The sequence below is a fragment of the Papio anubis genome, chromosome 19 (genome assembly GCF_008728515.1).
Source record: "Papio anubis isolate 15944 chromosome 19, Panubis1.0, whole genome shotgun sequence".
In the NCBI taxonomy this organism is placed as follows: domain Eukaryota; kingdom Metazoa; phylum Chordata; class Mammalia; order Primates; family Cercopithecidae; genus Papio; species Papio anubis.
Genome location: NC_044994.1, coordinates 61,787,912 through 61,810,956, shown reverse-complemented (window position 1 = coordinate 61,810,956; position 23,045 = coordinate 61,787,912). Strand labels below are relative to the sequence as shown.

General features: G+C 37.3%; 1 protein-coding gene across 5 annotated transcripts in view; it reads left to right on the top strand.

Moving 5' to 3' along the window:
* Positions 1-14,566, top strand: part of CD226 (CD226 molecule) — a 99,540-nt gene extending 84,974 nt beyond the window's left edge. For all 5 annotated transcript variants that reach the window (XM_009192900.4, XM_009192902.4, XM_009192899.4 and 2 more), the window contains 3 exons: positions 3,650-3,752; positions 7,333-7,387; positions 10,337-14,566. In XM_009192900.4, the coding sequence (XP_009191164.1) occupies positions 3,650-3,752; positions 7,333-7,387; positions 10,337-10,462 (284 nt within the window). In that variant the 3' untranslated portion in view covers positions 10,463-14,566. The remainder of the gene's footprint in view (positions 1-3,649; positions 3,753-7,332; positions 7,388-10,336) is intronic.
* Positions 14,567-23,045: the final 8,479 nt, after the last annotated feature.

Below are 23,045 nucleotides of genomic sequence, written 5' to 3'. Positions count from 1 at the left end.
GGGCCCGAGGAGGTACGGTGAGCTGAGATCCTGCCATTGCACTCCAGCCTGGGTGACAGGGCCGAGACTCTGTCTCAAAAAAAAATTTTCTAGAGGCCTGGACTCCCATTGATGTCTGAAGGGCGGGGTTGGCAATGGAGGGGGGGGGGGTGATGTCTTTGGGACTGAGCCCCAAACCTGTGGGATCTGATACCATCCTTAGGTAGATTGTGTCAGATTTGAATTGGCTGGACACTCAGCTGGTGTCTGTTACTTGGTGTGTGGGGAAAACCGGAAAACCACCTACATCTTTGGTCACAGAAATCTGTTGATTATTTCTGTGGTAGTGTGAGAGCAGAGGAAAAACACAATTTGAGAGTTTTTTCCTACACGGGTAACAGGATTTGTTTTTACCTACCATATTCTATAATTTACCAGACATACAGTACACCGTGAAATACTTTGTGTTTAAAGACTGAGTGAATAAATGGATTTAATCCAAGAGGTCAAAGAGGTTACAAATAGGTAACGTATTTCCTATGGAATAATGCATCTGAAATTTGGATTTATAATTGAACAGTGTCTCACAAGGGGTGGTACTTTCAAGCGGATTATACTGTTAAATGCATATAAATTAGACCTTAATAAAGAAAGCCATCTTCATTGTTAAGTATTCTGAATCTATTTCTTAAAGAAAGATCTCTACATCCTGTACTTTAAGCACTAAGATTTGATAAAATATTCTTTTTTAAGCATGCAGATCTTTAAATTTTTTGTACTGTATTTGCCCGATCACAAAAGAAACACATCATCTAGAAAATCTGGAAAATATAAAAAAGCCCAAAGAAAACAATTGCTTTAAAATTTTTAAAAAAATAATTAACTGTCAAATAAAGATTGAATATATTCAGGGCATGCAATGTGATTATTTGATGTATATAAACATGGTGCAATAATTACCACAATTAATTAACTCATGTATCATCCTCCATACTCTACAGTAGGTTTCCATTATAACTTGGTACCCTTTAACCAACATCTCCCTATTTTCTGCACCTCCACCTCCTGGGAACCACTGTTCTATTCCCTGCTTCTATAAATTTGACTTTTTTAGATTCCACATACAGGTGAGATTATACAGTATTTGTCCTTCTGTATCTGGCTTATTTCACTTAGCATAATGTCCTCCAACTTCATCCATGCTGTCACAAATGGCAGGATTTCATAGCAAAAGAACAACCCAATTTAAAAGTGGGTAAAAATAGACGTTTTTCCAAAGCCATAACGCTGACCAATAGGTATATGGAAAGGTGCTCAACATTACTAGTCATCAGGGACATGCAAATCAGAACCACAGTGAGCTCTCACCTCACCCCTGTTAGAATGGCTATTATCAAAAAGACAAGAGATAGCAAATGTTGGTGAGGATGCGGAGGAACGGGAACCCTTGTACACTGTTGGCGGGAATGTAAATGGGTACAACCATTATTGGTACAGGTCATAGGTTCCTCAAGAAATTAAAAATAGGCCGGGTGCAGTGACTCATGCCTGTAATTCCAGCATTTTGGGAGGCCAAGACAGGTGGATCACCTGAGATCAGGAGTTCAAGACCAGCCTGGCCAACATGGGGAAATCCCATCTCTATAAAAATAGAAAAATTAGCTGGACTTGGTGGCAGCCTCCTGTAATCCCAGCTACTTGGAGGCGGAGGCACGAGAATCGCTTGAACCTGCGAGGAGGAGCTTGCAGTGAGCCAAGATTGCGCCACTGCATTCCAGCCTGGGTAACAAGAACAAAATTCCATCTCAAAAAAATATTAAACTCATATGAACCAACAATCCTTCTGATGGGTATTACATACAAAGGAAAAAAGAAAATGAAATCAGTATCTTGTAGGAATACCTGCACCGTGTATGTATTGCATCATTGTCTACAATAGTCAAGATGTGGATGCAACCTAGGTGTCCATCAGCAGATGAATGGATAAAGATAATGTGGTACATAGATACAGTGGAGTACTATTAACCCTTTGAAACACAAGGAAATCCTGTCATGTGTGACAAGGTAGATAAACCTTGAGGACATTATGCTAAGTGAAATAAGCCAGACACAGAAAGAAAAAATTTTGCATGACTTTACTTATTTGTGGAATCTAGGTTTAAAAAGTTTAAAAATAAAATGTTTGCTTATTTGTCTTAGTTTCTGTTTGCAGTAAAGTTTGTAAAAGAATAAGTGGGTCTATACTTTGAGTTCTTATGAAAAAAATACAGCTAAGTAGTGGATAAAGTGAGAAGAAATTTTCTGGGGAAAAGATGGGGAAGAATTGGTTGACAGGCGTGGTTTTCAGGATGCAGAGTAGGATTCGAGACAGCCTGGGTGTCACGGTACAAACGTTCAAGCTTTGATTTCAGGAGGAAGGGAAATTGTGCTGCTGTTTCAGAGCCTGGCCCCATCCTAACTGGGGGGTGATTGACAGGTTCGCTTTCCCGAAGAGAGACAGCAACAAAGACCATTGGGTTTCAATTCAATCCCATTCCCAGCAGCAGGTGTTGATGGGATTCTTCTCTGTGGGAGGCGCTCACAACATGCTCTGTGGGTTGCGGGGTGAGAGGTGTGTTGTGGGCAGAAGGATGTAACAAAAAGATAAAATGTTCTCTGACCTCACTGGCCTCACACTCCAGAGGGGACATTTCTGTAATCGCAGTTGATTGTTCTTGTGAATATTGACTCATCAGAGTCTCATCACAATTCTGTGATGTAATATATACACAGTAAGGAATTTGCTGGAGTCGGTCAGTTGAATTGTGAAAGATTTAGGATGAGAATTTCAGATTATTGGACCATGGTAAATTTTCAGACATTGAGTTGGGGTAACATTTTTTTTTTTCTGATTTTTTTTTTTCTCATTACCAAATTGAATAGAAAATATCTTTTTTAAATTATGCTTATAAAAATCAGTTATATTCTGTTGTATGTTGAATGTACTTAATATGTCAGGCATAAAAGAGAATCTTTGTGTATTTACTGTTTTATTTATTGTTAGACAGAGTCTCTCTCTGTTGCCCAGGCTGGGGTGCAGTGGCGTGATCTCAGCTTACTGCAACCCTGCCTCCAGGGTTCAAATGAGTCTTGTGCCTCAGCCTACTGAGTAGCTGGGATTATAGGCGTGCGCCACCACACTGAGATAATTTTTTGTATTTTTAGTAGAGACGGGGTTTCACCATGTTGCCCATGCTGGTCTCGAACTCCTGGCCTCAAGTGATCCACTGTCCCAAACCTCCGCAATTACAGGCCTGAGCCACTCCACCTGGCCTATTTACTATTGTAATAGTTATTTTTTCTACAAAAGATTTTGTGTATATGATTGGCAGCTTATTTGAATGAGGTCTTTGGCAAACGCATGCTCTTTATATTTTTGTTCTTCTTAAGGTGTAAAACTCAGCTTAATCAAGAAACAAATACAAATCTATTAGGAGTTAGAAATATTTAGGAGACTCTAAAAGAAAAATTCTCTTTTTCCTGTAGCTCATTCTATTTTTTTTTGTTGTTGTTGTTGGATTCTTTGTTTTTGTTACTCAATAATTAATGTCTCTTTATTTTCCTGCCTTACTTTTTACTGCCTTTGGCTGAATTCCTAATTCCTACAATATATGTATTTTTTTTCTCCTAGGTCAAACCGATAACCAATATACCCGCTTTGTGACTGGAGGGACAGTTTTATTGTTGTTGTTTGTTATCTCAATTACCACCATCATTGTCATTTTCCTTAACAGGTGAGTAGTGCAACTTATCCTGAATCTTACTCAGCGTGAGTCATTCCGATGTTAGAGGTTCTCTATTAATAACCCAGTAATTTGTCAAGCTGTCTCACTACTCACATATATATTTTTGTGAGCACTGTTCTAACACAAAGGAGGAGAAGTAGCTGTGGTGATGTTACAGGGAGAGCTGCAATAGTTCATTTGAGAGTTAGTAGAAGCGGGTGGTCTGCCCCTTTTATTTTCAGCATGATACCTCTGCTCTTTGTCCTGCCCTGTCTTCCTCCTCCTCCAAGGAAAAAGCCGTTAGTGAGGGGGTGGTGTGTGTGTGCATGTATGACACAGCGTGAGATGGATACAGATTCTGAGAAGGGGAAGAACAAGGTTTAACAGTGATAAAGCCTTCATTTATTCATTTATCAAATATTTATTGTGCACAGCAGTGAACAAGACATAATGAAGCTCACATCCCAATAAGCAAACAGCATAATTTCAAATAGTTGTATATTCTCAGAACCAAGAAACCCAAGTGCTTAAAAATTACTGAGAAGAAGGAATTGGAGGGCGCTGCCTTAGAGAGAGAGAGCAGGGAGCCATTTGGCCTATACTAAATTTCTTTTTATCTTTCATTGGCTGGTCACAGTGATATATGCCTGAAGTTCCAGCTGCTCAGGAGGCTGAGGCTGGAGGATTGCTTGAGCCCAAGAGTTCAAGTCCAGCCTAGGCAACATAGCAAGACCCTGTCAATAACAAAAATTAAAAATTAAAAAAAATCTTTTACTGTATTGTAGCATAGTTGGGCATTTTCTAGGGTATTCTTGGCTGAGTTTTTCTTCCCCTTCTAGCTCTCCTGTGCTTATCAACTCACTTGTGTAGGTATTTGTTACCTATCTTTGCTGTAATCATAGCAGGTTGAAATTATTCCTTATAATGTATTACAGCTAAAGTGTTATCTTCTTAAGGGAGGAAGGGACCACACTTTTGATGTCTCTATTTTGCATGTCTGGCATATCAAGACACTTAATATATGTTTGCTGGGAAAGTGAATATGTCCATCTGCACTCCCCTCCTTCAGTAATGTTACCAAATACAACACACACACACACACACACACACACACACACACACACACACACACACACACACACACACCCCTGCCTTGTTAATAGGATTTCCAGTAGGCCTCTCCACCTTGTCTCTTCATCCTTGACCTCTGGTTCTTTAGCAGCTGTCATCACTGCCCTCTGATTTTGGTAATGTCTCCAACCTGCTCTCAGCTATAGCCTCTTTCTCTAACCCATCCAGTTTCCCTGGTTCTTCTTCTGAAAGCTGGGTTGGCATGTCATCTTCCTGTTCAATATCTTTGATTATCTTCCCACTGCTATCAGAATAATGTTAAAACTCATTAACCCTGTCATTAAAGTTGCCCCACATTCTGACTGAAGTCTAATTTTTATTCACACTTTCTACTTTATTTATTCTCCCTGATGTTGATAAATTTTGTGAAAACTGAAGCACACCCAACGCTCTCCCCATCTGGTTTGCTACCAAAATGCTGTTTGCCCACATTTGGCTGCTTTCCCGTGTATCATTCAAGGTGTGAAACACCTGTCCCCTGTGTGGGCTCTGCACTGTTCTCCGTCCCTGCAAACAGACATGATGTCACCATCTGGAATCATCGTGTACGTCTCTGCTACTCCTCACATCCTGCTTTGTATTTTAATCACTTTCATGCTTGCCATCCCTTCATAATGGCAGAGTTCGTGTTTTATTCATTTCTTAGCGTTTGATAGAATTTAGCACTAATCTGTCCAAATAATGAATGCTCAATAAACATTTGTCTAATTAAACTGAAACAGGAGATCAGGTCATTTTATCTTTTCCCCATCACAGACTGCCCTTAAGTCTTTCCCTGAACAGAAATTAGCAAATTGAGGTAAGGAACGGAGGTGTTAGTAGCACCACGGACTCCTCCACTGTCTCACCTTGGCAATGGGAAACATCCTGGGGGCAGAGATGGCAGAGGGAGCACCCAGGAACCGGGCAATGTGACTAAGAGACAGCGAGTGGTGACAAACCTCCACAGGGACACAGATGTTGGACGTGATAGATTTTGCTTCATGAAAATACATCACTTTTACATGAATAGTTAAATTGAACGGTAGACTATATTGTCCCACCTGGTTAAATGTGATAAAAGGAGATTAGTGGACTTGAATTTGTAATCATAGATGCACACCCCAAGGGAAAGCACTTGTTCTTTCTGCCTTGTCACTAGTATCAGTTTGTGGTTGTGACTTCCAATGGAAATGCTTTGAAAGATGACCCAAGGGCTCCAACAATGACCTTCTGAACTCTGTTTCACTGTTTAAAATAATCCTGCAGCTTCAGATGTATTGACTTGGATAGAAGCCAACATAAATCAGACAGTGTCTCCGAACAAACCTGAATTCTTCACACTCAGCGCCTGGTAGCCTGTGTGTTGGAGGAATTGGCAGCAGTTTCTCTGCTCCTGGTGTGTGCTGTTTTCATGCGGAGATAGCAGCAGTAACACAACTAAGTGAACATGGCTAGGGAAAGGGCCTCACATTGGCAAGTGTGAAAGGAGACAAAATATGGCCAGGCGTGGTGGCTCACGCCTGTAATCCCAGCACTTTGGGAGGACGAGGTGGGTGGATAATTTGAGGTCAGGAGTTTGAGACCAGCCTGGCTCAAATGGTGAAACCCCATCTCTACTAAAACTACAAAAATTAGCTGGGCGTGGTCGTGGGTGTCTGTAGTCTCAGCTACTCAGGAGGCTGAGGCAGGAGAATCACTTGAACCTGGGAGGTGGAGGCTGCCGTGAGCCAAGATTGCACCACTGTACTCCAGCCTGGGTAACAGAGTAAGACTCTGTCTCAAACAAACAAAAAAAGGAGCCAAAGTATATTCTATAGATGTGTACCAGATTGTAGGAAGAAATTTAATATTTAGGGAGAAAAATGTTAGATACTTATTTTTACACTCCTTGTGAACATTGGCATTAACAAATAGGGAGCCTTCGTTTTCGGGGCTCTCTGGGTTTTGGCATTGAAAATCTCTCGTCTTGGGAAACTCCTTAGTCCCAGGCAAACCAGAATGGCTGGTCAACATAAATCTAATTGTGATATGTTTACTCTTTTTTTATTTTCAGTTTTATTTTCTTAACATTTATTTTAAGTTCAGGGATACATGTGCAGGATGTGCAGGTTTGTTAGCTAGGTAAACATGTGTCATGGGGTTTGTTGTATAGATTATTTCATCACCCAAGTATTAAGCCTCATACCCAATAGTTATTTTCCTGTCCCTCCTCCCACCCTCCACCCTCCAGTAGGCTCCAGTGTGCGTTGTTCCCCTCTGTGTGTCCATGTGTTCTCATCATTCAGCTCCTACTTACAGGTAAGAACAGGTGGTATTTGGTTTTCTGTTCCTGCATTAGTTTGCTAAGGATAATGGCCTCCAGCTCTATCCATGTCCCTGCAAAAGACATGGCCTCATTTCTTTTTAGAGCGTGTTTGAAATAATATTGGTGCTGGAATATCATATCTTTATATCCTTTATTGAATATGCATTCCAGAAGGAGAAGGAGAGAAAGAAGCGATCTATATACAGAGTCCTGGGATACACAGAAGGTAAGTTTTTATGGAACTGTCATTTTTTCTTTTGTAATATACAAATGCAAAGTCAGTTTCTTTTGCAGTTAGCAATCTTATATTTTATTGTCCTTTCAGTAACCTGACCGTGCAGTTGCCTGTAATTTAAATATCAGCTATTTGGAGAAAGTTATTTTCTGAACTATTCTATTTTTAATACCCTTTGAAACTAAGTTTTTATATGAATATAAATAAAGGAGCAATTACCCTGGCATAATAACAATCAGCACTATGCCTTCCCTAAATCTCTGTTCCTTTTCTAGGGCTGCTGTGACAAATTACCAAAACTGGGTGGCTTAAAACATTATGGAAGAAATCTATTCTTCCATTATTCTGGAGGGTTGAAGTACGAAAAGCAGTGTCAGAAGGACTGGTTTCTTCGTGGGATGAGAATCCATCCCATGCTTCTGTCCAGCTTCTAGTGGAGCTGTCGATCCTTGGCTGGTAGAACAATTGCTCCAATCTCTGCCCCTCTCATCACTGTTCTCACCTGTGTGTTTGTGTCTGCCTTCCTTCTTCTTATGAAGACCCCAGTCATCTTGGACTTAAAGGCCCACCCTTCTCCAGCACAGAGTTGTCTGAGCTTAGCTAATTACAAGGATCCTATTTTCAAATGAGGTCACATTATGAGGTTCCGAGGAGGACATGAATTTGCTGGGGGACACTATCCAACCCAGGAGAGGACATAGTATTTTTATGTCATAAGGTTATTGTGATGGTTAAATTGCATAAAAGAACCAGAAATATAGCAAGCATATAGAAGAGCATAATGATATTCATTATTATTATTATCTTTGGAGTTAAGTTATTTATTAGTATATACTTACGTTATACAGCCAAATAACTTTTTTATTTTCTTATGGGCTGCAGGAGCTTGATGAGCTGTGAAAGTTTCTTCCTTATTCTGCCTTGCTCCTGCCCCTTGTTGTTTAACTAAAAGACTAGAAACTTCCTTCTGGGTTTGCAGATAAGAGGAATATGTATTTTCATGGTCATTATCCCCACTATACTTCAAATCTCTTTCTTTAACACATAGCATCCTGTTTATGAAATTTCACAAAAAAAGTTGCTATGGATTGAACATTTGTGTCTTCCCAAAATTCATATGTTGAAATCCTAACCCCCAATGTGATGATATTAGGAGGTGGAGACTTTGGGATGTGATTAGATCATTGGAGTGGAATCTTCACGAATGGGATTAGTGCCTTTTTAAGGACAGAAGCGCTTGCTTCCTCTTTCTGTTCTTTGCAATGTGAGGATACTGAGAAGACAGTTGTCTGCAAACCAAGAAACAGGCCCTCAGGCCCTCACCAGACTCTCTCTTTTTTTTTCCCCCTCAAGTTAGGAAGATATTTTCTTAATCTTGGACTTCCCAGCCTCCAGAACTGTGAGGAATAAGTGTTTGTGGTTTAAGCAACCCAGTCTATGGTATTTTGTTACAGCAGCCCAAACTAAGACAAAAATTTTCCCAAATCCTATCCAAAAGTGTATACATTTCTTTTTCATTTTAATTATTTGCAATTGAATTCTGGATGGCCAAAAGCCAAGTACTAAAAAGGTTCTGACAGTCCGACATGTGTTCATCAGACGCCTTCATAATTTATCAGTTTAACTTTTTTTTTTAAATTAAGTAGTTACTTTTGCAAAAATATTTTTGTTTGTTGGCAAAAACATGGATTGCTTCTTGATGCCAACTGTAGAATCAAGAAACCTTGCTTTGTTTCATCAGCCACTTCAGCAAGCAATAAATTGGTGGTCTGTCATATACAATTTTGGGATTCCCTTCTTCATCCTTTGCACTCTGTCTACTCATGCCAATCCAGTCACATTTACTGTTGTGAATTTGGGGAATGAAAAGGAGCTTTGCAACTGTCTATATTAGGTATCCAACTTTTTCAGGCTTTTGTAGAATAACATTTGAAGGATTATTAAAGAGTTAATAGGTTGGACTGTCAAAAAAGACATTAAAACTCTTCATTCTCTTTTTTAAAGGACAATGTGTACAAGTAATCATGGCACTTGAATTTTCATTTTGCTTTCCTCTTAAAAACACTAAGATCTGGCTGGGCATGGTGCCCATGCTTGTAATCCCAGCACTTTGGGAGGCTGGGGCGGGCAGATCGTATGAGGTCAGGAGTTCGAGACTACCCTGGCCAACATGGCAAAACTCCATCTCTATTAAAAATACAAAAATTAGCTAGGTATGATGGTGCATGCCTGTAATCCCAGCTACTCGGGAGGCTGAGGCAGGAGAATTGTTTGAACCTGGGAGGTGGAGGTTGCAGTGAGCCGAAAGTGTGCCGCTGCACTCCAGCTTGGGCAACAGAGCGAGACTCTGACTCAGAAAAAAACAACCAACTAACCAACAACACTAAGGTCAATCTAAATTTTTAAATTACTCATCAAAAGACCTTTCTCTAGTCTCTTTTGTCTCTCAATTTGTCTTTTTTCACACCTGCATATTTTCTGTTACATACATACATACGTATGTGGTCAAAGTGACTTGATTATGGTAGAGAAGATTAATGATTATATAATATCTTGAAAGTGAATGTGTTTGTTAACTTTTTATATGTTAAGTTGCTTATTTTTTAAAGTTCAGACACTGTTAGAATTTCCATATAAAACTGATAATAATTGTTCTTATCAAAATAGCTTAACATTGGGAGAGGGAGTTCTACATTGAAACAGGTAATTCATAGCACAATACAGCAAGTATTAATCTAGACTAGGTTTCTGTTGCATCTCAGTCAAGAATGTGATTTCTAACAGAAGTTCAATACAGTGAGAAGAATGTTTTATCAAATTAATTATAATGGAAATTTGTCCCATATCATGCCTGCATTTCTGAGAGGTATGTTTTGAATGTCTTCATTAGTTGTTGAAATGCAGTGAATTATTGACTTTCTCTGATGTTTGTCTTTCTAGGCACCCAAGAACTATAGAAGTCCCATCTCTGCCAATCAACCTACCAATCAATCCATGGATGATACAAGAGAGGATATTTATGTCAACTATCCAACCTTCTCTCGTAGACCAAAGACTAGAGTTTAAGCTTATTCTTGACATGAGTGCATTAATAATGACTCTTATGTACTCATGCATGGATTGTTATGCAATTATTTTCCACTACCCATGGTCTACCTTAGATACTAGTTGTCTCAATTGAGTTCATTTGGTAGGAAACATACTTCGTTACCTAAAAAACATTTTTCATGGAACTGTTTCAGAAAACCTGACTCCAACTTGTTTATATACAAAAAAAACCTTACTGAATCACGTAACGGAATGATCCAGGGGAGATTAAGCTTTGGGCAAGGACTATTTACCAGGGCTTAAATGTGTCTAGAATTAAGTATGGGCATAAACTGGCTTCTGAATCCCTTTCCACAGTGTTGGATCCATTTCCCTGGTCTTGGCCTCACTCTCATGCAGGTTTTCCTCTTGTGTTGGCAAGATGGCTGCCAACTCTTGGCAATTCATACATCCTTGTTTCTGTCTGGTAGAGAGTTTGCTTCTCTAATAGAACCAACACATTTGGTTACTTTTTCATTGTTAAATAGGCATCATGATCAGAAAGGATGGAATGGCTTAAGAAAACTAAGGGCTCACTTCTAGAGCTGAGAGCAGGGTCAAAGCACAATACTAGGCAATTCAGAGCATGGTTAGAAGAGGGAACGGGAGTTTCAAAGCTGGGGAGTTTACCAACAAATATTGAGTGCAGTGACTAACCAAGACATTCTTGGTTAACTAAAAAGTGAAATATGGGATGGATTCTAGAAATGGGGTATCTCTCTCCATACTTCTAGAATCCACGCTATCAGCATAGTCCAGAAGAGTACCTGGCAATAGAAGAAATGAATAATCAAGAGGAAGATAAATATGAGAGGACAATCCCTTGCTATTCACATATATATTTATCTCTCATTCTGTATAGAATTCTTGCCACCATCCCCGGTCTAGCCTTAGGAGCAAATATAGTAGATAGTCCAATAATAAATAACGTAATGTTTTGGACATTGTTTTTTTTTTCCTACTTTTGAGAATTATTTTTAATATGTAAATTCTCTCAAAAGGGTCAGGCACCTAGTTATTATTTTTTAATGATTATGTGAAACTTGAATATAATATACCACTAAAAGTGACAGCTGGAAGTGGTGGCATAGGATGGTAGGGTAGAAATTTGAGAGGGAAAAAAGAAACTGGGAGGATACAGGCAACAGGAGAAAGGAATCAAACCACAGAAAAATACAAAGGGAAACTTCTGCTTCACGATTTGGACAAAGACAGCCCTAATGACTTCACCAACAGTCAAAGCAATTAGAGGCCATACCTGATATTGTTTGACTTCTAGATGTAGGCAAACAATGAAAAGCATTTGCCAAACTGAATAAAACTGTCATGGTTACCTTGAAAGGACAATGGTCATTATTAAATATAGTGATCATTCATGTCTAAAAGATTCGTTAGTTGTCTCTAAAGATTTCTAAAGACCACCATCTAGAGAAGATTAATTATGAAGACTGTATTTAAATATCAAAGTTGTGGACTTCATGATAATCTTAAATGAAGCAAATCCAAATTCTCCTGTTGCTTAGACAGATTCTAAGATGTAATTTACACTTTTAAGCTAATTAGTATTTTATGATTTTAGCCTTAAACACCATGTATGCCAAATAGTGCAATTATTTTGTGAATTACAGAAATGGTAAGTGCTCACATTTCTGTGAATTATAAAATTTGTGAGGTTTTTTAAAACCCTTTTCAGGAGTGAAAAAATTAAAATGACCATTTCCTAGTTGTACTTAAGTAAATGCAAGAAGAGTAAACTCTCATTTTTCTTATGTTTGCATAAGTATTTTTCATACCTGGATTCATGAAATATTTCCACAAATATATTAGTGTAACAAACTTGAGAGGTAGTTTACAAGAAAACCCTCTACTGTCAGATCAGTCAGAGATTCCATGAGAGAATTTATTGGTTTGCATGGTGAAGCAAGCTTAGCATCAATTAAAAGGTAAATAATTGCTTTTCTGAATGGTGAAGACAATCAAAATATTGCTTTGTGGAAAACTCCAGTAACCAAATTCTCAATGATTAGTGTATGTGATCAGGAAAACATTTTTACAATTGTAGTATGGGGAAAGATAAATCCAATTTTAAGAGAGAAAATAATGGCCGGGTGTGGCAGGGAGAGTACAGTCAGATACCATTGTCATGGTGGTTTTTACTGGAAACTTCATGGAAGATGTTTGTAGCAAGCCACTGAAGTGTTGCAAAGCCTCCAGAACATTTGGAACTTGTCTCTTTTTCCTTGCGTGTTTTCGTGTTTTTGGTCTCTCATTGAAAATATTGATGAGAACTATTTACTCTGTCATTTCTTCTCTCTATATTCTTCCTCTACAGAGTGCAGGATTGTTTTCAGGAATTTGGAGCCATCCTAAGTTCTCCCCAAAATTTTCTGACCTCCTCTGATGCTCCTGTTATACCCTCAGGGTTAATGCTTGTGAAATTCCATTCATTCATTTCTTTGCCTGGACATCTTTACTTACCAAAGCACTTTCATTGTAATCTTTTTCACATCATCCCTAATTCGTGATAGTTTTGGAACTCTCCCTAGTATATGTTTCTCTGCCTCTACTGTTTTGCACCTATGATTCTGATTGTTACTAAGAAATCAGATCAAAACAGATCCACAGAATAAAAGATCAGAATTCCAGTAAATTATGTTATAAATACAGATATTTTTTACAAGTTGCTGCTTTGGAAGCAAAATGCTTCTTAACTTTTATATATGTATACACATGTATATAATTTATATTGATGGATAATACAACGTTAAATAAGAATCTGTGCTTTCTTCAAATGCCATTAACATTTACATTAAAGTAACCAATTAAAGGAAATTACTTTATGATAATAAGGTAGGTAGATTTGTTAAATGTCATTGTGGAGTACACAGTTTTGTCAGGGAAAGAACAGATCTTACTGAACTATGATGACTATGAATTGACTGTATTATTATAAGATACCTTCAAACTTTATTTTAAAAACTTTATGTAGAATATGTTGCGAAAATAAAATAGAAATTTCATTTACCCCTGATCATGCTTAAAATGGGAGGCAGGTAGCTGATATAACTTTTAATTAGTAAAAACTCAAATTTATGTTTTAAGTAATTTAGTTTATTACTAAAGTACTATATATATAAACTTAAAATACATGGGTTATTAATTTAAAAGACAAAGTAAATAAAAATACTTTTAGTAGGCATTCTTTTATTGTGAGCATCCAAGTTATATTGGTTTATATAGAATGGCATTAAGTAAAAATTACAGTTGTATGACAGTAATTTTCTAAATTGGGAGAGTCCACGTTGTAATTAGAGATCACTGTGACCAAATTGCTTCTCCTTGATTTATAATGATATACTGTATTTTGTACTGCTTATATGAAGTTTCAGCAAGATTGACGATATTATAAAGATGCTTATAAAGTGCAAGTGGAGATGCGAAATTGTGAGTACAAAGAGGTTTCTTTTCACAACAGTGATAAGAAAATATCTTTAAAAAAATATAAGACAACATAAACATGCCACCATTAGTTTAGCTACTATTAAAATGTAACATTTAGAAAGCATTGACCTTCGCATTCAGACTTCTGTATAAGTTAGTGTATTTTTTCACTGATCTGTCCATTAGAATTCTTCCAGCCAAGACTCTGGGCTCTTAAAACATTTATCTGAAAACTAAAAACAAGTAAAACAAGTTTATTTTTTTAAAAAGCTTCTCTATTTCTAGTGATTCAACAGGTAGAAAAACAGCTTCTAGAATTAACTGCAATGCTTTCTAAGGAAATTTTATAAATCCTCAAGGTCGGTTTACATCTATTTTTCCAGATTCAAAGCACTAACTATGCTGTAAGATGTTGTAAGAAAAGTTCTATTTGGAAGTATGGGTGATAAATGTCTGGGATAATTCTGGTTTATTTCCTATTATCCTTGTTAGAATAAGTTATATGGTGAACCTGTCTAGAACACTTTTTCCAGTGTTAGTGTGTACCTTTGAATTTTTGGTTCTTGTAATGTATAGAAATATTTTCCTAGATGTACTGTATTCTGTTGTTTTGAATGAATAAAACACAGTGTTTCACGATCACTAGCTTCATTTGCCATCAAGAAATAGGGAAAATTTTCTACAGAATAAAATTAACGTGATGAATTACATGCAGAAAAAATTCAAATCAATGATGCATTGTAACTTTTATCTCAATTCAATATTCCTTTTGTTATTATTATTATTATTATTGTTATTTTGAGACGGAGTTTCGCTTTTGTTGCCCAGACTGGAGTGCAATGGCGCGATCACGGCTCACCACAACCTCCGCCTACCGGATTCAAGCGATTCTCCCGCCTCAGCTTCCTGAGTAGCTGGGATTACAGGCATGTGCCACCACGCCTGGCTTATTTTCTATTTTTAGTAGAGACGGGGTTTCTCCATGTTGGTCAGGCTGGTCTTGAACGCCGGACCTCAGGTGATCTGCCCATCTCAGCCTCCCGAAGTGCTGGGATTACAGGCGTGAGCCACCGCGCCTGGCCTTGTTCTTTGTATTTTATAAGTGCATGTAGTGAAAAGGGTCAAAGGGCTGTACAGTTTTTTTTTCCCCCCAAAACATAGTAGTCCCTCGCCCTTCCTCATTTTCGTTACCTTGAGACAACAGATTTTACTACTTCTAACTCATTATTTTATTTTTCACTTTTCTGAATAGCATGCTTATGACACTAATACATTTTTTCAATTTTAGACATTCATTATTCATTTATGTCTTCCTCTCCCCAAACTCACCAACATAGAATACTCCTCATGTCTCTTTCAGAAATACTTGTATTAAAATATTATATCAATATTTGCTGTTTCTTTCTTATGACCTTGCCAGCACTCTTAAACCACATGGTAAAAATGATTTTGCTTTCCCTCCTACATAACTTTTTTCCACTAGAGCTAACAATTGTCATTTTGGGGACTTACTTTTTCTGTATTTACCATAAATGGATCTGGAACTCCTCTGTGATGCAGCAGGAATTCTAGCAATTTCAACTTCCTGAGAAAGACTCCATTAGAAGCTTGACTTGGAGCTATAAGGAGAGTCACAATTGCCATGCTGGTGTCTCCCTTCATCCAGAAAAAGAAGAGGGAGGAATATATGAAACCTAGAATCCACTCTAGAAAATTTTCCAGAACAAAAGGACATGCATTTCCACATTGTAAACATTTAACAAGTGCCCATAACAAGGCAATAATAAATCTATTATGTTTGTTTTTGTGTCTGTAAAAGTTGGGGTATGGTTGTAAGCATGAAAACAGATACTGTTGAAGGAAAAGAAAAAATACGAGGTCAGTAGTTCGAGACCAGCTTGGTCAATATGGTGAAACCCTGTCTTACTAAACATAGAAAAATTAGCCGGGCGTGGTGGCGGGCGCCTGTAGTCCCAGCTACTTGGGAGGCTCAGGTAGAAGAATCGCTTGAACCCGGGAGGCGGAGGTTGCAGTGAGCTGAGATCGCGCCACTCCACTCCAGCCTGGGTGACAGAGCGAGACTCCGTCTCAAAGAAAAAAAAAAGTTAAGTATTTGAAGATAGAGGTGGCTCATAGAATTCTCAGGACACCCGATGGAGTAGGCTTGCAAAATAGAACGTGTGTCAACTCCAGTGGGAAACGAGGCAGGAAGCACAACTAACAATTTGGGCTTCAATACGCTCCCTAGAACAGGCTGCAGCGAACCTGAGCAGCATCACTCCCCCATGCCCGGATCAGTGCTGAGCCCCCATTTTTATTCACTTGTTCCAAAATCAGGGTCTCTTAACTATATCTGGGAGGCAGCAGCTGTTATCTCCCGCTTCAGCTTCCATAGTGGCAGGTTGGGTACAACTTACTTTCCAAACAGAACACACTGACATTCCCTCCAAGCTCGCTGAAGAACTTGAACCGACAAATGTCCCTACTCGACCAGATGATAGTTTTCTTAAAGGCAGGGTTTAATGTACCCTTTTGTAAATGTTTCAAGGCCCTATCTAATACCTGAGTTTATTCCAGATGTATCTAAATATATCCAAGGTTCTTTTAAAATGGTGAAAACACAAATAAAAACAGTAGCTATATCAATATTCTCAATTGGCAGTATTGCAATAATGGCCAATAGTTCATTTTTAATAACACTATTGACATTGCATTTGGATATTAGGGTTTACTAATCATCTGCATGTATACGTTGCATATTTTTCTAGACTTTAACTTTATTCAAATCTATTGATTTTAGGTATACCTTTACAAAAACTATCAAATTTTTTGGTAACATACTACCTCCAAAATTTCAAGAAGTTGCTTTTTGTCCGTTTTTAAATGGAAATCTGCCAATCAAAATGCCACAAAATTATACCGTGTATCATTTGACTTATGGAAACCAATATAATTACAGGAAGAAAGCAGTCAATCTTCTACCTGTGGTCAAATAAGTGGAGGCCCTTTCTAGACTAAGTTCTCACGAGTTTAAAATACCAAGCATGAGTTCTCCAAATTCCTGAAAAGGAAGTCTTGTGTTGTATTGCCAAGCCAAATTTGTAAGACATAAAAATAAAACTTGAGAAGAAGCTATGATTAACTTACTTTCTTCATTCTTCAAAATTTACATAATCTCAGCTGATTTTATATTTTTATAAAATGCATTCTTAAGATATATCCTTATTCAATCATGTATTCATTACATCCTTTATGCCAGGTATCCAAAAGTACTTACAGTGACTAAGACCATTATTCCTTGATCAGCTGCATGAGTAAGACTTTGAGTCTCCAATATATTCTCGGTGGTACTAAGTTTTCTGAGTAACAGCTTTGGATGTGGCTTCAGTTGAGCTCATTTATCCCACACTTTATTTTTATCACATAGTGGCCCTCAGAAGTAAATTTCAATTTCTTTTTAGCTCACATAAAAATGTACAATGAAATGTAATGGCTCAGTAGCTTCTAGAGATATAGATTACCCTTCTAAACTTTCTGTAATTTTGCATGTCTATTTGATAATTCTTTCAATGGCTAATGAATAGCTATCTTTTATTTTTCTTTTAAAATATTTATTTATTTATTTATTTTGAGACGGAGTCTCGCTCTGTTGCCCAGGCTGGGGTGCAGTGGCGTGATCTTGGCTCACTGCAGCCTCTGCCTCCCGGGTTCAACCAACTCTCCTGCCTCAGCCTCCCGAGTGATTGGGACTACAGGCATCTGCCACCATGCCCGGCTAATTTTTGTATTTTTGGTAGAGACAAGGTTTCACCATGTTGGCCAGGATGGTCTTGATCTCCTGACCTCGTGATTCACCCGCCTCGGCCTCCCAAAGTGCTGGGATTGCAGGCACGAGACACCGCGCCTGGCCTTGAGTAGCTATCTTTTATAAAGTTGAGCTATTGACAAAAATGTTTTACTATGTGCTATGATTTTTAAGGCAATTTCTTATATGCTTTCATTTTTTTAAACAACAATTCCAAGATGGTGGCAAGATAAATGTTATTATCCTGATCGACAATTGAGGAAAACTGGATCAGGAGAAACTGTGTGCCAAATTGTTCTATGGCAGTTTAAGATAGGAATTGTAATTCTCAGAATCTCTTTTTCTTTATGGTTCTGAGTTAGAACTGGCTACAATGGAATTTGCATGAGATATGGAAGATGGATGTGAAACATTAGAAATTACTCTTTGTAGGTTATTTTAGTCGATATGGTGATGGGCAGATGGAGAGGGCTTGGCATATCCCAGCTTGTCCTTTCTCTACTGCATGTCTGGATTTTTCTGACTGACAGGGCAGCTATAGTCTTAGCTACTGCTGTAGGTTGGTTGCAGAACCACAGAGGTAGTAGCTGTCCAGTGGCAACAGTTCCTCAGAGACCTCTTAGAAACTTCCCTTTCACATGCAAGTAACAAGATGCAAGGTCAGTGTGTTTACAAAAAGGAAAAGAAAAGTCAATTGGTGTTCTATATGCCAGGAATGAGCAATTTAAATTTGAAATTTAAAAAGCAATGATGCCATTTACCAGAGCACCAAAACCAGTGAGGAACTTCGGTATCCATTCAACCACACACACACAGGATCTGGATGCTTTATGTCTGTTACTATGCTCTACTCGCTAGTTTAGAATTTTTTTGGATAGATCCTTTGGAGTTTTCGCATAGATAATCATGTCTTCTGTGAATAAAGATACTTTTTTTTTTTTTTTCAATCTTTATACCTTTTATTTCTTTTCCTTGTCTTATTGTAGTAGCTTGGACTTCCAGGAATAGAAGTGACAAGATAGTGCATTCCTGCGTTGTTTCTGCGGGAGAAGCACCCAGTTTTTCCCTGTTAAGTACGATGTTAGCTGTGGGTGTTTTGTAGATGTTCTTGAACATCAAGTTGAAGAGCTCTCTATTTTTAGTTTGCTAAGCGTTTTTTTTTTTTTTTTAAGTCATGAATAGATGTTGGATTTTGTCAAATGCCATTTTCTGCCTCTCAATGAATACAAGCATATTTTTCTTCTCTACATTGTTGATGTGGTGAATTACTGATTTTTTTAACGTTGAACCAGGCTTGTATAACTATACCAAATCCTGCTTAATCGTGGTCTATAATTATTTTTACACAGTATTGAATTTATGTTATTAATATTTTGTTGAGGATTTTTTCATCTCAGTTTATAAAAGATATTTATCTGTAGTTGTTTTTGAAATGTTTTGATTTGGCTTTGATATTAGATAATGCTGACCTCATAAAATGAGTTAGGAAGTGTTCCTTCTGCTTCTGTTTTCTGGAAGACATCGTGAAGATTTGGTATTATTTCTTTCTAAAATGTTTGGTAGCATTATACAATTTTTTGAAATGTTATCTGTTATAGATGCAATTTCTTTAATAGATACAGGACTATTCCATGTTTCTATTTCTCCTTGTATAAATTTTGGTAGTTTTTGTTTTTTAAGGAGTTGGTTCGTTTCATCTAAGTTATCAAATTTGTTGTCATAGATTTGTTCCTAATATTCTCTTATTACCCTTTGACACATATGGCATCAGTAATGAGGACCCCTTTTTCGTTTCTGAAATTCTCCAAGAAAACCTAACGATTCTGAAAGTATATGTACTAACAAGAGTTTGAAGATACATGAGGCAAAAACTATTTGTGTATTTTCTCATTTTACTTGGTTAGCCTTGCTTGACCTTATGATTTTTTTTTTTTTTTTATCATTTCAAATAATTGGCTTCTGGTTTCATTGGTTTTTCTTTAGTTTTCTTTTGTTTTTGACGTCCTTGATTTCTGCTCTAATTTGTATTTTCTTTCATCTGCTTGCTTTAGATTTACGTTCATCTTCTTTGGTTTCTTAAGATGGAAGCCTAGATTATTGATTTTATATGTTGTTTTCTTTTCCAGTAGTGGCACTTAATGCTACAAATTTCACTTTGTTCCACAAGTCTTGGTAAGCTCTATTTTTATTTTCATTTAGTCCAAAATATTTTAAAATTTCTTTTGATATTTCTTCTTTGAGCCATGAATTTTTTACAATGTGTTGTTTAATCTCTATATATTTTGGGATTTTTCTACTTTATATCTCTTACAGATTTCTAACTTAATTTTATCATGTTTTCAAAACATTCTTTGTATAATTTCTATTCTTTTAAATTTTTTCAGGTGTATTTTATGGCCCAGAATATGGTCTATCTTGCAGAATGTTTCATGTGATCTTAAGAAGAATGTTCGTTCTGTTGTTGAGTGTAATATTCTACAAATGTCCATTAAATCAAATTGATTGATAGCACTGTTCAGATCATCTGTATCCTTTCTGATTTTCCCTCTTCTTGATCTATCACATACTGATAAATCAAGTGATCAAGTCTTGTTAAAGACTGCAAGTATAATAGTGGATTTTTCTATTTCTCCTTGTAGTTTTGTTAGTTTTTGTCTCATGTATCTTGATACTCTTGTTAGTACAAATACTTTCAGAATAGTTAGGTTTTCTTGGAGAATTTACCCCTTTACCACATGTAATGTCCCTTTTATTCTTGATAATCTTTCATGTTCTACTTTTTCTGAAATTACCACCACTTTCAGCTTTTTAAAAAATTAACATTAGCATCTCACCTCACATCTTTCTCTATCCTTTTAATTTTAAATTATCTAAATATTTATATTTAATGTGCCTTTATAGACAATGTATAGTTGCATCCATTTGTAAATTCACTACTTCTTTTTTTACTTATAAATGTTATGGATATATAATAGTTGTATATATTTGGGGGATACATGTGATGTTTTGATACCTGCATACAATGTGTAATGATCATATTGGGTAATCATGATATCACTTCTAACATTCATCTTTTTTGTGTGTTTAAATCTACCACTTCTAATTGGTACATTTAGATTATTCAAATTTAAGTGATTATTGACATAGTTGGATTATATCTACTATGTTTGTAACTTTTCTATTCTTGTACTTGTTCTTTCTTTTATATCCTCACTTCTTTTTCTGTGTTCTCTGATTTTAACTGGGGTTTTTATATGATTTAATTTTCTCTCTTGGCATATCTTTCATTGGTCAACCTAGGTTTCTCTCCTTTTCCCCTCTTTTTTTTGGTATTTATTTTATTTAGTGTTATCTGAGCTACCTGAGTTGGTGTCTATCACTAATTTTGGCAAGTTCTCACATTATTACTTCTAACATTCTTTTGCTCCATTCTTTCTTCTTCTCCAATTATTCCATAGTCTTGAATGTTCCGGGTTTTTCCCACTTTTTGAATTTTAGTTTGAAAAGTTTCTATTGACCTAGCTTCAAAGTCATTGATTCTTCCTTCAGGGGTTCCAAGTCAACTGATAATTGCATCAAAGATATCCTTCCTTTCTGTTACTATGTTTTTATTGCATTTCTTTTTTATTCCTTCTTAGTGTTTCCATCTTTCTTCTTACATTATCCATCTGTTGCCTACTTTTTTCATGAGAGCTCTTAACATATTAATGATAAATTCCATGTCTGATAATTCTGACAAGTGTGTCATGTCTCTATCTGGTTCCAATAGTTGCTTTATCTCTTCAGACCATTACTTTTGTTGCCTTTTGATGTTCTTTGAATTTTTCTTTTTGAATTTTTTGTTGCAAGCCAGATCTGGTGTGTTATGTAATAGGAACTGAGGTAAATAGGTCTTTAGCTTGCAGACTTACCTTAATCTGACTAGCTATTAGACTGTGTTTAAAGTCTGTTAAAACCGTAGGTGCTAAACTTCTTCAAATGCCTCTAGTGTCTTTGTTTTGTTTGTTTATATGTTTTTCCCCTTCTTGACTTCAGGCTTCCCTAAGTGCTCCTCTTTGGAGAGACTTTCTGTCTTGCAACTCTTTCCTCTGCAATTCACTGTTATTCTACTGGAGCCCTGTTGGTGTAGTGCTAAGCTGTGGGAAAGGAGAGTGCTCTATAATCTTACAGGGAAATCGCAGTCTTTTAGTGGGTCTGTGTCTGGGACATTCACAGAGCTTCTCCAGTGGTGTTGCTTGCTTATCCTCAACTCCCTTTCCTGGCTGCAGCATTCCCAATGTATTTCTTTGAAGGCCTGCCCCCCTGTTGACTGGTTATTTACCCTCTTTCCTTAAGTGGAACAAAGACACTTCAGGCGCTGGGAGGAAGTTTGGGAATTGTGTTTGGCAGAGTCCTTTCCATCTTTGTTACCAAGAAGGTTCATGGCTTATTTCACAATGGATGTGCCTCTCCATCTGTTGCCAGAGCCATGAGGAGATTTCTCTTGAGTCCTCATAATAAGAACCTTGGAGTTTCCTACAGGAAAAGCCCTTGAATGTGTAGAGTGCCTCAAGAGCACAGCCCCCATGGGTTTCTGGCTCACACTAGTCCACAAACAGATGCCAGAATTCACCCAACTTACCATATAAAGGCTCATATGACTAGTTGATGACTCCAGTGCTTTGACTCCAGATAAATGGCTATTGGTTGCCGTATCTCTCTGGATGTATCTGTATCTTCAGATTTGGGGATGGCAGTTTGCTCTGGGCCTTGGTTCTCTAATAGGTCTAAGAAAAGTCACTGATTTTCAGCTTTCCAGCTTTGTCTTGTTATAAGCATGGCAGCAACATCTTCCACGCTCTCAACATGATGGCACTGAAGGCAGAAGTCAATCTCCATGTATAAACATTTTCACACATATATTTTGTTTTATCTTGGTTTCTGACCTGTCTCTTTGCCCTGACTTTCTGATACTGCACGAGGGTTCCTGTTGCTGGACTCCATTCCATCTGACTTGCTCTCATCTAGGCTGCTCTTGGGCTCATCTTTATAAATCACGATCCAGCTGACAAAATACTTAAATGAAAATGAAGCACATATTTATTTTTTAAATAAATACGAAATAAAGTATAGACATCAATCTGAAGATGAGTAGGAGATCATACTGAGTTTCCCTGTTTATGCTTGGATCAACATCAGGCCTTATACAAATATTCAAGTCCAGAGGCAAAAGGTAACAAGGAAAATGTGTATCACAAGCCACGAGGAGATGACATGTCAAGTCTGCGCGATTGGAAATAAACTAAAGATGAACTGCTGGGGGTGCTCACTCGTCAC